This window comes from Xiphophorus hellerii, chromosome 13, assembly GCF_003331165.1.
Source record: "Xiphophorus hellerii strain 12219 chromosome 13, Xiphophorus_hellerii-4.1, whole genome shotgun sequence".
NCBI lineage: Eukaryota > Metazoa > Chordata > Actinopteri > Cyprinodontiformes > Poeciliidae > Xiphophorus > Xiphophorus hellerii.
In genome coordinates this window covers 10,460,162-10,475,106 of record NC_045684.1, presented here as the reverse complement: position 1 = coordinate 10,475,106, position 14,945 = coordinate 10,460,162, and the positions used below count along the sequence as shown (strand labels likewise).

The 14,945-nt window shown below is 37.6% G+C and overlaps 1 protein-coding gene across 1 annotated transcript; it reads left to right on the top strand.

Annotated features, from left to right (window-relative positions):
• Positions 1 to 52: 52 nt before the first annotated feature.
• cratb (carnitine O-acetyltransferase b) lies at positions 53 to 14,867 on the top strand. Its single transcript, XM_032581468.1, has 15 exons — positions 53 to 437; positions 695 to 919; positions 1,704 to 1,822; positions 3,208 to 3,261; positions 3,912 to 4,077; positions 6,723 to 6,897; positions 8,920 to 9,010; positions 9,242 to 9,329; positions 9,408 to 9,508; positions 10,279 to 10,398; positions 11,607 to 11,729; positions 12,160 to 12,295; positions 12,370 to 12,432; positions 12,519 to 12,656; positions 13,623 to 14,867. Exons 1-15 carry the CDS (start codon positions 372 to 374, stop codon positions 13,824 to 13,826), a joined length of 1,869 nt encoding a protein of 622 aa, XP_032437359.1. The 5' UTR covers positions 53 to 371; the 3' UTR covers positions 13,827 to 14,867.
• The last annotated feature ends 78 nt before the right edge of the window (positions 14,868 to 14,945 follow it).

Here is a 14,945-nt window from a genome sequence, read left to right as displayed (position 1 = left end):
TACTGCGCCCTGCTTTCGCGGGTCGGTCACGTAGCTGTTTACGGAAACGTTTTTACGTCAGCACGTGCGCCTCAGCGGCGGCAGGCGGTAGTTATCTCCTAGCTTCTGTCCACTACGTGAGGCTCCGCATGCTCGCTGCCAAAGCGAACAACCGCCGGAGAGAAGAGGCGGAGGGGGGACCGCGTTGTTTTCCGCCCCGAAAAATCAACTTTTCTCAGAAGGTTGTGCGTCGAGCGATGAGGGCTGCCGTGCGTCTCCATGGCGGAGAAGTAGGAGGAGGTCAGGGCTTCATTTTGGCGATCTGACGCCGCGCGGTCTGAGCTATATAAGTCCGTGGACGTAAAGGAGAAGGTTCCTTTTTGTGGCCGCACATGATCCTAGGAAATATGATTTTCAAGAATATTCACCCGAGAACCTGCAGAGCGTGGCTGTCTTTGGTGAGTCTTTTGTTTTTGTCGAGTTGTTTTCGTGCTGTTTCTGTTAACATTCTCGCCTCGCAGAGTGACAAAAAGGGGCTTTTCTACCAACAACATTGCTGGTAATTAAATAACGAGTAGCGGATGTAGTTTCCACCATCATATCTTGTGCATTTCCTGCAGTGGCGCGATTTAATAACCTCTGGTCAAACTCCAGTGGAAGACGAACCAGGCGCTCAGTAAACAGAAAAACACGCTTCCCTGTTTCTTTTGTGCAGGTTTCCCCGAGGCAGGAACCGTGTTTCTACTCCACGGTGCCCCCGCAGCCGGTGCCCCCACTGACCCAGACCCTGCAGGGCTATCTGAGGGCCCTGGAGCCCCTCCTGCCCCCGGAGGAGCTCAACCACACCCGCAGGATGGTGCAGGAGTTCGGGAGGCCCGGGGGCCTGGGACAGCAGCTGCAGGAGGGGCTGGAGAGGAGAGCCAGGCTCACCAAGAACTGGGTGTGTGTGTGTGAAGCAGGCACATGCTAAAGCTGGAAATGGGCGGATGCATCGCTGCTTTGGTTAAAAGCAAAAAAGACGCGGTCCAAAGTACATGTAAAACGCATAAGGGACATCTTTGGATATATTTAAAGGAGTTAAAGACACATAAATAAACTAAATTACCCAAATAATAACCATGACGTGCTCACAAGAACAAAAAGGACCAATTAGAGTCATCTGGTGACAGTTACAGAGCAACATTCAGTTTCATTCTGTAAATATTTTGCCCAATTTTCTAGAAAATGTATGTAATTTTTACAAGAGCAGATTAAGGACTTCGTAGGTAGAAAAAAAGGAGTAAATTTACGACAAAAACTTTTGAGATTAATCTCAGATGTTTTCCAGAACTAACAGAAGTTTCTGAATGTGAAAAGTCAATAATTTGGTGGATGAAGATTTTTGACATTTGAAGCTCAGAAATTTCCTCATTTTTTTCTAGAATTTTTCTCTTATTAATCTAAAAAATATTTGAGTTTTTTCCTAGCAAATTTAAAACTCAGAAATTTCCATGTTTTTCAAGATTTCTGAGATTAATACAAAAATATTTGAATTTTTTAGCACATTTTCAACTTTTTAAACTCATAAAGTTTTACTTTGGCACGCTAGTTAGCATTGTAGCAATCGTTTTCCTGAAATTTCCAGAGGAATGCTTTGGTACCAAAACTCGAAAGTAATGAAAAAATGTTTAGAAAATGACAAAAAGTTTGAACTTTCTTTGTTGACCTGTGCGTGGGCCTTCCAGGTCTCAGACCTGTGGGTCCAGTGGGCGTACCTGGAGAGCAGGCAGCCCCTGGCGGTCCACTCCAACCCGGCCATCTCTCTGCCCCGCAGGGACTACAACGACTGGAGGAGCCAGCTGCTGTGAGTCCAGAAACGGATCACTACACTGTTTTTTCCCTACAGTCTGACCCATAATGAGCAGTTAGAAGCTTGTCTGGAGAAGCTGTTTACTTGTGGCGTTCAGACTTCATTATCTGTGTTTGGTAGTCGAGCCGTTTGCTTTGTTTTCTGCTGGAGAAAAGTCAGATAGTGGAGGCGTCGCATATCAGGAGAGGATGTATTCTGTCTGATAAAAGTCAAACAGAAGAAGAACCAAAAAACTCTTTTCCTAAACTATTTATTTTATCTCATAGATTGCATTGTTTTTATATGTTATGGTCAAACCAGGGATGTCCAAAGTGTGGCCTGGGGCCGTTTGTTGCCCTCTAGATGGAGCGAATTGGTGATTAAATCGAGATTTTTACAGACAAATAAAATGTTCTTATGTTTGTTTAGATACAAGACAGCAATATTTATTTTATTAATATGTCTGTTTTTTATGATACTTTGCTGAAATCAGCAACCAAACTCTGCCCAACCTTTGTTTAAAAAAAAAAAAGGCTAATAAACCCTTAAAAAGTTTTGGAAAATATTTAATACAGCAACTGTGCAAGGGACTGTTTGTATTTTGGATCAACAATGATTTACAGATTTCCTTTTTCAAAAATTAGACTGCTTTGCTTAATTAGTAGATTTTATTTATAATGCTTGTTATGGTTTTATTAAAATAGTTTAGAGATAAAAACAACAAATGTCTTCAGAAATAAAACTTTTCATTTTTAATTTAAGAAAATGTAGTGCTCAAGTTTTCTCAACTTAATAGTTTTGGCACTAATGGCAAAAAGTTTGGACACCACTGGGTCAAACCCTATAAATCACGTGTCAAACTCAAGGTCCGGGGGCCAAATCTGGCCCGCTGTAGCTTTTTATGTGGCCCTCCAGACTCCAAATTACATCAACAAGTCCCTCCAGTTTCTCACAAATCTGTAAAATTCACACAAAATCAACAGATCAACACAGTTTTTCTGATTTTTACTGCTATTTTTTTCTCAAAATTTTCAAAAACATTAAGTTGAAGTGACTGCTGCCTCAGCCTTCCTGGATGTCAAGTTATAGTCTGTGATTAATACAGTAATTTATAAATTTAACATCACATATCTTAAAAATTCCTTCCAAGTATTTCTAAATTAGCACCACAAAATCTGAGATTTTAATTACAGAAAAACACAAAAACAATCAACACTTAGTGAATACTAAAACAGCTATTTATTGATAATTTACCAATTCAATGGTGTTATCAACACATTCTGGTACAACTGGCCCTTTAAGAACATTCAGATTTTTGATTTGGCCCAAAATGAAAAACAGTTTTCAGCCCTGATTTAAATCCATAACAAAACGGTAATAATATATTCCTCTCTTCACAGGTTTGCATCTAAATTGATAGCAGCTGTTTTGGACTTCAGAGCCAAAGTGAACAAGTGAGTTTTACCTTTTACAATAACTTAGTGAAGACTGACACATTGAAGTGATTCCTCACTGGAGTGATTCCTCACTGGAGTGATTCCTCTCTGGAATGATTCCTTTTGCTCTGTTTACATGCTGCATTCGTCTTTTTGCCCTCTTGTTGTTGCCCTTCTTATGTTTCACACAGCTGGCGTCGCCGTGTGTTTGGCTGCCGTTTGATGATAATCTGTAGCTAAATTTACTTGGACTGACTGTAAGAGTATCTGCAGCTGATCTCAAACCTCAGTGGATTAGAGGAGCAACCTGTTTACCTCCTGATATACATTAGTTATAGAAAGGATTTATTAATAGAATATATTTTTATTGTAGTTTAATGAATTTTTTTTGCCTTATTTTTGTTTGCTCACTGCATGGACAGGCGACAATACCTTAAATTCATCATATCTTTTATTATTTGAAGTGAGAACTTCCATATAAGAATTTGTTTCACCATTGTCACGAGAGATTTCAGTTTTTGATGTTAAATTTAAAAAAATATTTGATATTTTTGCTATTTTATTTTATTTAACTTGTGTCTCGTTCTTTCTCCTGAAGTGGTTTTCTGATGTTTTTTTATGAAAGCGGTGGGAATCCTGACAGCTGCTTGTGTTTGTGTTTCTCTCAGTGGGCAGCTGCCAGTGGAGTACATGCGAGGGAAGCCTCTGTGCATGGAGCTGTACCCGCTCCTCTTCTCCTCCAGCAGGATTCCCGGACCCAAACACGACTACGTCGCTCACTACAGCAACTCCCGACGCTCGCCGACCCACATCACTGTGGTCAGGAACTACCAGGTGGGCAGAGCTGGGGCGTGACTGGCATTACTTACTCCATTACAGCTACTTCACTAATGTTTTTGAGGAAAAAAAATCACTTTTAGGAGTGTTTTTGTTACTCTGTAATTTTTACTTTTACTTGAGTAATTTTACTATGAAGTATCGCTGATCTTACTTGATTCATTATTTGTCCACTGAATGAAAAACAAACTAGTTTTAACCACAAAATTCACCATAAACAAAAACAAACCTGCAGTTTTTGTTAAAAATTTTTCACTGCTAAAACTCCAAATCTTACCAAGTATATTTAGTTTATTTTGTAGTTCAAATATCTTAGTACACTTGAAATAAAACAAAACTAACTTAGAGATAACTTTAGCAAGATATAAAAGCTTTCTTTAAGTGAGTAATTCCTTAATACTGATGAAAAAGTGATGGTTACATTTTACTTATAACACATTTTCTCCATGTTTAATCTGCCAAATGAACTAGTATTTTTTCATCAATATAAAGGAATTATTTACTTAAAATAAAAGTAAAAATAAAAAATATGAAAATAATAAAAGTAAAAAGTGCTTTTGAATTTGAAAATAAGCTTTTATACATTGCTGATAAGTTACTTGTTAAGTTAGTTTTGTCTTAATTCAAGTGTACTGAGTTATTTGAAGTAGAAACTAGACTTAAAATACTTAAGATTGTGTTTTTGTAGTGTTATTGAAAGAAACTGATCTGGAAACATTTTATTTTGCCTTATTTTATTACCTTTTCTTTTAATAAATTATTGTCATTTTGGTCCTTTTAAATGCCAAAATGTCCACATAACTTTATATTTTGGTCCGTCTGATGTAATTTTTAAATATTAAATGATTGATAATTTAATCAGTTACTCAATTCTTGAGTAGACTTTTTACCAAATACTTTTTTTTACTCATACTTGAGTAATTTCTTGGATACTTTTTACTTGTACTTGAGTAAAAATATGTTGAAGTAGTTGGGAGGCGTCTCTATTTTTAACTTGTATCGGTTTTCATCCGCAGCTCTGAGGTCATGTCCTGATTTTATTGCTACCTGTTTGGTTTCATGGTAGATTTGGTGTTTTTGGCTCAGATGGATGAAAAATATCTCTGATGACCCAGAGAGGAAGGAATGTGTTACTTCCTGTTCAGGAGTTTAAGAGTCTTGATGACCTTTGGTGACAAAGGAGATACTCAACACAGCATGAGATTCTTCTGATGTTTCAAATAAGTCCAGGCTGGGCCAGAGCTGGAGGCTGAAATCCCAACATCTCATGTGAAACATTTTTATCCAGAAGGTGCAGAGACCTGGACCCGGCCAGAACATTTTATTATTCTGGCTGACCTTTACACAAAGTGCTTCACTGTCCAGTAGCTGTTTGCCAATCTGGTTTTAGTTTAATGAACTCTGTGCCTCAGTCGACTACAGAGAACCAAATTTATCAAATTTTTCTATGTTCATGGAGCGACAAAGGTCAACTTTCAAACCCACCACAAAGGTCAGAGTTGAAGGTGCCTTTCAGATTTAGAGTAACTTCCTGTCTTTGTACTGATAATCACCATGAATGTCGTGTTAATGAAGTCTTGGTTGTTTTGAGATCATTGTAATGCTACAATAGGCCTGTTAAGCTAGCAGCGATTGCTGGGTGATAAATTGTTCCAGGAGTTATTCCTATAACAGATAATATTATATTATAATGGTATAATATTAACATATAACGGTACGATAATGCAACCAATGATTATTCTGATGATTAATTGATTAATCAGACACAAAAATTGGCACACTCCAGATTTTTCTTGTAATCGCTTAAGTCTTTTTATACAATATCATAAATGCATCAACAGATGCAAATAGGCAAATAATTGTTGGGGTTTTTTCAAGTAAGAAAAGAAACATTTTGTTGTCTAAAATGAAATAACATGCCATTTGTACCATGTGAATATAAAGAATAAAATAAATGCCACTTGAGGAGTTTTTGGTAGAACATATTTACGGACAAAAGTGTTTTTATTTTAAATTCAGAACGTATACGTACATATTTTGTACAAATTAAAAGCAAGTACGCCTTCTCAAAGATCAGTAAACTTTAATTTCTAACAAACATTTAACAATGGAACTGGAAGACATTTTAAATATCCAAACTAAAGAAACAAAACGGCAAATAAAATGGATACTGTAAACAAAATTTATCTTTAAAACTGCCATTGTACGCTGCATACAGCGGTAAAACAAGCTGACCAAATGTACCAGAGGTCAGTTGGGTTGCTAGGTAACGAGGCTGGGGTTGCTAGGAAACGGCCCAGTGCCCACAGAATGTAACTTAACAGTTGGGAGGTTTTTGAAACTCATTTTATAAACACCAAAAAACATAAACTTATTGCCTAAAACAGCTGTTTGTTTTTGTAAATGCCTGGGCTGTTTTTAGAAGCAGTTGAGACTCAAATGAAAGTACAAAAATATGATAAGCGCCCTTTTAATAAAGCAAAATCCTTAATTAAAAGGTTTTCAAAAACTTTTTAATAATCTCCTTACAGACAAGGAATGATGTAAATAAAAAAAAAATCCAATAATTGTTGACTTGATCACTAAACATGGTGAGTCTATGTCTCCTCTATGTGATTTAACGGTTCATTTCCTGGTTCTAGTTCTTCCAGCTGGAGGTTTACAACAGCGACGGCTCGCGGATGACCGAGAGTCAGATTCACAGTCAGCTGCACAGAATCAGGTCTCAGTCCTGGAAGACGGACAAGGAGCCCATGGGCATCCTGACCAGCGAGCACCGCCACACATGGGGCGAGGCGTACAACCGCCTGCTGAAAGGTTCGACCGCACATCATCACACTTTCCAAACAGTTCAGTGGTATTTAACTCTCAATCAAAGGTAATCAAGGCTGTGGTTTAAAGTTGGACCACAAGAGATTACCGTACTTTTTGGGCTGTAAGCCGCTACTTTTTCCCCGCGCTTTGAACCATGTGGCTTATAGCCCTGTGCAGCTTTTCTGGGGATTTTTCTTCAACCACCAGGGGGCTCTTTAGCAGGAAGTGAATCATTGGAAGTCTAAATTGGAAATCAAAGAAGAAAGTGCTGATTTTCCTTTAGAACAAGCACATGCTAGCAGCAGGCACGACGGAGAAATGTTTTCAAACTCATACCCCCTCATCATGGAAACAACACGAAGAAGTTCATATGATGCAGCTTTTAAGTTGAGGGCTATCGATCTGGCGGTTCAGATGGATCTGGCGGTTCGGATCGATCTGGTGGTACAGATCGATCTGGTGGTACAGATCGATCTGGCGGTACAGATCGATCTGGCGGTACAGATGGATCTGGCGGTACAGATCGATCTGGCGGTACAGATCGGTAGCCGCTGCATGTGAGCTCGGCGTGAACGAATCCATGGTTTGGCGTTGGAGACGGAGGGCTGCGTCCTTAGTAGCAGATTTATTAAGGGCGTCCTTGTGGGAAACCGAAAGCGGCGGAGATACCAGCGGCTTATACATGTCGCTGGTATATAAGCTTTTTTTATATACCAGTTTTTTGTTTTTTTTGTAGGTGCGGTTTACATTGAGGCTCTATAGTCCGGAAAATACGGTAATCAAAACAGATCAAAATGAACAATTTGGAAACGAAGAGATATTTAATTAATCTGGATTGTCTTGTGTTTGCATTTGGTAACAACACAAAATTTGACCATCTCATAGTTTTAGGAGAGAGTTTCCTACATATTCAACTTGTGGGAAACATTTGTTTGCTTTGTGACGCTGCAACAAAAGGCCATATATGGATATTTTAATTTGACTTGTCTTAGAACCCTCCTCTGGTTTTCATACTGAATTCTTCATCTGTGATAATTACCATAAAATGCAATTTCTTCTAGTTTTTTTTAAATTCACAAATAGATTTACAATTTACAAACTGTTTATGCAAATATGTATATTATCATAAATGCGTATCCTTGGTTTGAACAGTCTTAAATGCTTTAAATTTTTAATTAAGGCTGATTGAATGCAGTGTATTATTCCTCAATAGCAGTGAAATAATCCTACACAAGCTAAGCTTTGCTAGCATTAGCATGCTAAATCAAACCTTGGTAACCTTTTTAATTTTGAGAGCTCTTATTTTCCTGATAGTCACACTCTTTTCACAGTCTGAAAAAAATATTGCATAGCTCAAAAGCTAGCACAAACATGAAGTTTATTTTATTTTTTATTTATGGTTTTGCTTATTTTTCTCTTTAGATCTATCTGAAAAAGCTGAAACATAATAAAATACTTCATAATTCAATTAAATAATTGTGTGTAGATGCTAAGGCTAACATTAGCATGCTAAGGCCAGTGCTAGCTCATACTGTAGTTTCCAGTGGCTTTGTTCTCTGAATATCGAGTTCTTTTTTTTTTTGGCTGAGCACAGACTTTCAGATTATGCAATCCTTAGAACTGCTGCAACACTCTGTCCAATCTGAATATGTTTTCTTTTTTTCTGCGGCTTCTACTTCATAAGCTAGAACTGACAGATAACTACAGGAGAGACTTTTATCTACATATTATTGTTGATGATGTATGTAGATATTCAGGAGGAACAATTATTAATGAATGTATTAGCTTATTGATAATTTTGTCTGAAACATTTATTAATCTGCTGCAACAAACAATGTTTCCATGTTGAGATTAATGTTAGCATGCTAATGTTAGCTTCCATTGCTAATTATTGGGACTGCAGATGCAGTAACTTATTAGTTTCTTATTCTGATTGAGAGATTGATGTTTTAGACATGCATTTTTAATAAATGTAAAAAAAAACATTTCTTGAATATTTTCTGTTTCCTTTTCTTCTTTTTTTAGACAAACTGAACCAGGAGTCGGTGCAGATGATTGAGACGGGTCTTTTCTCGCTGTGCTTGGATTCTCCCGTCATGAGGATATCGGATGAGAAGTATGTGCACACGCTCGCATTCTCTGCTTTCTGTGTTTGCTGAACTTGTTGCGTAATCGTCTCTGCAGATACGATTGTGTCGCTTGTTGACGTTTGCTGCAGTGAGCAATTGTCTTTTCCTGTGTTTGAACTGAAACTATTGTGAAACGCTGCGCTGTTTGTGTTGGAGATCCTTAAGAATAATGTTGTTTTTTTATTTTATTCGAATCTCTTTTGGTTTTTATCTTGCAGGTACGCCAGCCGTAAGGCGGCTCAGATTCTACATGGAGGCGGGACGTACTCCAACAGCGGCAACCGTTGGTTTGACAAAACACTGCAGGTGTGTCTGGTCATCAATAATGTAGCCACTTTGGAGAAGCTGATTGTATTTGACTCTGACCGGTATTTGTTTAAACAGTTTGTGGTGGGCGAGGACGGATCATGGGGCCTCCTGTACGAACAGGCCACAGCCGAGGGCCCGCCCATAGCCAGCCTGCTGCACCACATAGAGGAGTACTGGTGAGATAAAACTGTCTGGAAAATACTCCTACTACAACAAATACTACTTTGCTGAATGAGCACCAGAGCTGGTGGACAAGCTTGTACACGAATGAAACGGCCTCAATAACGATAATCTGGTGTAAACAGGGTTTTAAAATGATTCAATCACTTTTAAATGGGTGCTTGAAATCCTTAGAAATGCTTGAATTCAAATAATGTTTTCAGAGTTTGTAAACTGCACAGCTTTGTAATAAAGTACAATCTAGCATTTGATTATAACCAGAATTTGGAAACAATCCTTTGTGATTTATTGTGTAACTGGAAAAAGTTTCTGTTATTAAAATTCGGGATTTATTTGAGTGTTTTGTTCTCAGACCAGTCAGGTGTGCTGGGAGTGTCTGAGTCATTTCAAAACATACATTTTGTTAGATTTTTAGTTCTCCTGCTTCCAGCAATGTAGAATGCTGCAAGATATTATTATAATAACAGTAATAAATTCATATAATAGTGGAATAAAACCATTGTTTTTAGTTCATTTGTGTTGTTCTATCTCCTAAGTTTGGTGCTGCAAAAATGTTAAAACTTATTTTATTTAATTTTCCTTTGGGATCAATAAAGTGTTTTTGAATTTGAGTTTGAATGTAATTAAAAATGGTTGAAAAATGTTCATAACAGTCGTAAACATTTATGAAGAATCCTTCATGTTCATGACAGATTTTATGCCACATCCCTTCAAATGAAGCGTCGCCAATATTTTCTGCTCATGAATATTTTCTGTTTGTCGGCAGTGAGATGCCCGACCCGAAGAGGGCGCCGCTCGTTCCTCTGCCGATGCCCAAGAAGCTTTACTTCCACATTGACCGGGACATCAAGAGGGACATCGAGCAGGCCAAGCAGAACCTCGACATGTGAGCGTGTTTTTATTTTTTACCCAACCAGGCCCAACTTCCTCCTGCTGGATTCAGCAAATCTGGAGAGTAAAACGAAATGAGTCGATGTTTTCCTGACCACAGATTGAACTCAGAACCGTCGTGTTGAGCTGCTTATTTTCAGAACGATCATAAATCTTTCGTCTGCTCACTGCAGAGAGGAGAGAAAGTTTTATTTTCCTGCTGGATGAAAGAACATGACGGATATTTCCTCTGCTTGCTTCATCTGATCATAAACGCTATGCAAAAGTTTTTTAGCACATTTGAAATTAATTTCTTTAGCTCTGAATTGACAGATCAGTTCAGATGGAATATTTTCTTTTTATTATTCTTGTGATTTTCACAGATAAAGGGAAAAAATATGTTGATTCTTTTAGCAGCTGGGGCCAAAGCCTTGTTTTAGCATCAAAATCAACCATTAACAGGTAGAAAAATGGCAAATATGAATAAAAAATAAACACAAGAAGTTAAACTTTAAACATAAAATGCTATAATAAAACTAAAACATGAATTATGAGAGCAGGGATTATAAAATGTGGATTAAAATTGATGAAAGGTAAATCAAATCTGATCAATGCAAACATGTTTACCGGTGAAATTTTATTTTATTTCTTGAAGCTTTTTGATTGTAATTTAAGTTTTATACTATTAAATATAATGTTTAATAATATAATGTACTAATATAATTAAATTTAATATTTACATATTGTGCTATAATATTTATTATATTATAAATATTGTATTAAATTATATAATATGTCATTTATGATTTATTTTAATTTAATAATATTACATTTTATAATATTGCAAAAATATTTTTTGCAATATTTTAAATATTTTTTGCTGCTTAATTTCCCTTTGGGATTAATAAAGTATTTTTTAATTGAATTGAATTCAGGGCTCTTCTGGAATTTGATTCAGATATTTTCCAGTTCTGGATAAGAATGAGAAAAGATATTCAAATATTATATTTTAAATAGGTTTGTATTTCCAGATATTTACACTGTCACTCAGTGGTATTCAGACGACTGCTGCATAAATAGTTACTGCAAATTCACAGTGAAATTAAGAATATTTGACTATTTGTGTTTTTTGCTCCTTTTATAACCAGATAATATTATCAGATTATAATCCTACAGAAGATTGCTGTAGAAGTTGTGATTAAATTATTATTTATATTCTTTCAGTCTGATCAACGACCTCGACGTCCACGTCTTCAACTTCAAAAGGTTCGGCAAAGAGCTTCCTAAGAAGCACAACTTGAGTCCAAACTCCTTCATCCAGGTGGCTCTGCAGCTGTCCTACTTCAGGTCGGTACCAGGACCACGATAAAAACACGATCACATTTATTTTAAAAAGCTTCTGATTTAAACCAAAAGTCTTATTAGCACCTGTTGGAGGTTTGTAGCAGCACCAAATGTAAGACCTAACCAGAACCTGCTGCAGATGAGCTGCATATCCACTAGAGGGCGCTCTGCTGGGATTTTTCCAATAGACACTAAATACAAAAACACTTTGCAAGATTTTGTGTTTTTTGCATTTTATGTAGAATACTACAACATTAATAACACAAATCAATGATGCTGAAACTGTCTTTTTTTGATTCATTTGTATTGTGTTTATCTCCAAGGTTTGGTGCTGGAAAAGTTTGAAAACGTGCCTTGGAAATGCTTGAAAAGTTCTTGAGTTCCTCTGTGCGAACGCCGCGGTGTGTTTACCGTCTGTGACGTTTTCCTGCAGAGTTCACAGCGAGGTTTGTCCTGCCTGCGACATCGCCTCACAGAGGATGTTCAGAGGAGGACGGACCGAGTACATCCGCTCGCCCACAAACCAGGCGCTCAAGTTCATCCTGGCCTTCGACGATCGGACCGTAGCGGTGAGGAAAGGTTTGCTGGAACTCATCCGCGTCTTTCTGATTCTTTAGCTTTGACCCTTCATGTCTCTCCGCAGAGAGAAGCGAAGCTGGAGCTTCTCAGAGAAGCTGTGGACGCGTACTCAGAGCTGACCGCGCAGGTAAATGTCTCAAGAAGCTGCTTTCCTCAGCTTCTTGTGTGATCTGGAGTCTCAGTTGGTGATATTTTTCTCCTGGTGCCGCTCAGGCTCTGAGAGGACACGGCATCGACCGCCACCTGCTGGGGCTCAAGCTGCAGGCCATCGAGGAAGGACTCAGCATTCCCAAAATCTTCATGGACACGGCTTACGGCCTGGCCACGCACTGGAAGCTGCGGACAGGACAGGTCTGTTCTCACACAGCTGGACGACGATTGTAGATTTAAATGTTTTCATTTTATTCAGCATGTGTGTGTGTGGTATTTTTATTTCTCACTCATTCGTTTGGGGAAAATCCAGCTTCAAGGTTGTTTAATTTACCATCAGTCACATTTTTTTCTGGATTTCCTTTTTGTAATAACTGTTTAGTCGCATTTATTACGACGGCATATTAGGGCCACTGTTGATAGAAAAAAAGGAGCAAATTTCCACCAAAAAACTCATTTTGGTGGAAATTTTAGATTAATCTCAGAAATACATTTTCTAGAAAAAACTTGGAAATTTCTGAGTTTCAAAAATACTAAATTTGCTAGAAAAAATAATGCAAATATTTTGATATTAATCACCAAAATACATTTTCTAACAAAAACATGGAAATCTCCTAGCTTGAAAAGTTGAAAATTTGTTAGAAAAAAGTTTTTACTACAAAATTTCTAAGATTATAATCTAAAAACGTCTTATTTTATTTCTGGCATTTTTTTACTTTTGGAACTCAGAAATTTTGTAGTTTTTTTCTAGAAAATGTATTTCTGAGATTAATATAAAATGTTCTTGTTTCTAAAAAATTTCTGATTTTTTTTTATAAAAATGTACCAATTTTTTTCTTATATCTACAATGGCTTTAATACGCCGTGTTGCATTTTTTTCTCAGAACATTTTCAGTGTTATTAAATTCTCCTGTTTTCTACCTGGATCGGAGTCACTCTATTATTTATACCTTTAATCAATGAACTACAGGTGTATCTTACTGCTGTGAACATCTCACTCTTTGTGAAATAAATTTATTATGAGTTATTCCAGCATCAGATAAATGTGGTTGATTTAGGTTAATAGGCTCACTTTTAGTTAATATTTGATAACAAATACAGATTTTTATATGATGGAAGATGTTTTAAATTTATTTCGAGAACTAATCCTTTGTTTTGCGTCTGCAGGTTCCCACCAACACCGACAGCGTGATGTGTTTCGGGCCGCTCGTTCCCGACGGTTACGCCGTGTGCTACAACCCGCAGGCGGACCACGTCCACTTCGCCGTCACCGCCTTCAACTGCTGCGAGGAGACCAACGCAGAGACTATGGCTCGCACTCTGAAGGAAACACTGTGCGACCTGCAGGAGCTGCTGCAGCCTACCGTGTAGAGCTGCTGCAGCAACAAACACGATGAACCCTCCTTCCAATAAGGGAAAAGAAACTTTCTAAATGTTTTCTACGAGGCTTGTATCTCATTTATGCTTCTTGTTACTCTTCCATCGGCGCCTGAAGGCTGAATTCTGCGGCTCTGCTGTGCTTTTGATAATTTTTTTTACTGCTGATTTTTCTCGCTTTCAGTATGAAACTCTGATTAAACGCTGACTTCAAATGTGAAAGCGGAAACAAGCTACCTGACACTCCAGCATTAACCAAAGCTCAACATCACTGCACTCCTCTTTTTGCGAGTTGGGAGACAGCCACCGGCCTTCCTGGTACTTTCCACCATAAAACCACCGTTTGCTCTGTCAGCACAGTTAATTTGATTTTTGTAGGTTTAAAAATGGACCAAAGGAGGTTATTATAAATGAAATGAAGGTTTCTTTTGCATCTGAGGTAAAAAATACTAATAAAAAATACACAGACCCTGTAACACGAAGCAGGATGTGCATCTTATTGGGGGAAACTTGCTGGTAAAACCTTTACAAATGTGAAAGCTCTGACTTTACATTTGTGTCTTCATCCATTTCTGTTTTAGGCTTTTCAATTATGGCTCTGATTGTAGATATGGGCAAGTTAAGGCGAGCAGCTATTTTCTTACTGCCATTTTCTGCCTTGCTTGGAAGTACATGTTCTCGTGTCTTTCCTAATTTGAAGAGTAAGCAATAGACGGGCTTCTGTGCCCAAGTCCTGGATTACCAACTAAAGGTTCCTAGAAGTTGTGATCAGCTAAAAAAGTAAACGAGTAGATACGGAAATGCTTGTTTTTATAGGAATTGTTCCATTTTAAAACCTGGATTGATTCTCTGATGTGATAACTAGCATAACAATGGCATTAAAAGTAATTTCCATTGTTGAGATTAATTAACTTCAACTTGGGAATGTCCCTGTGGCTGTATCTTACATGTTGAGGTTTTCCCACTCGGATGGCTCTGCAGGCGTTTGTTTAAACCTGCAGGACTCCTTAATAAATAAAGAGTCTGATCACTTGACCTCAGTTTCTTTGTTTTGAGACAAAAAATAGAATAGCAGCTACAGCAGCTTGTGTTTTTAATAATATTTGAACATAT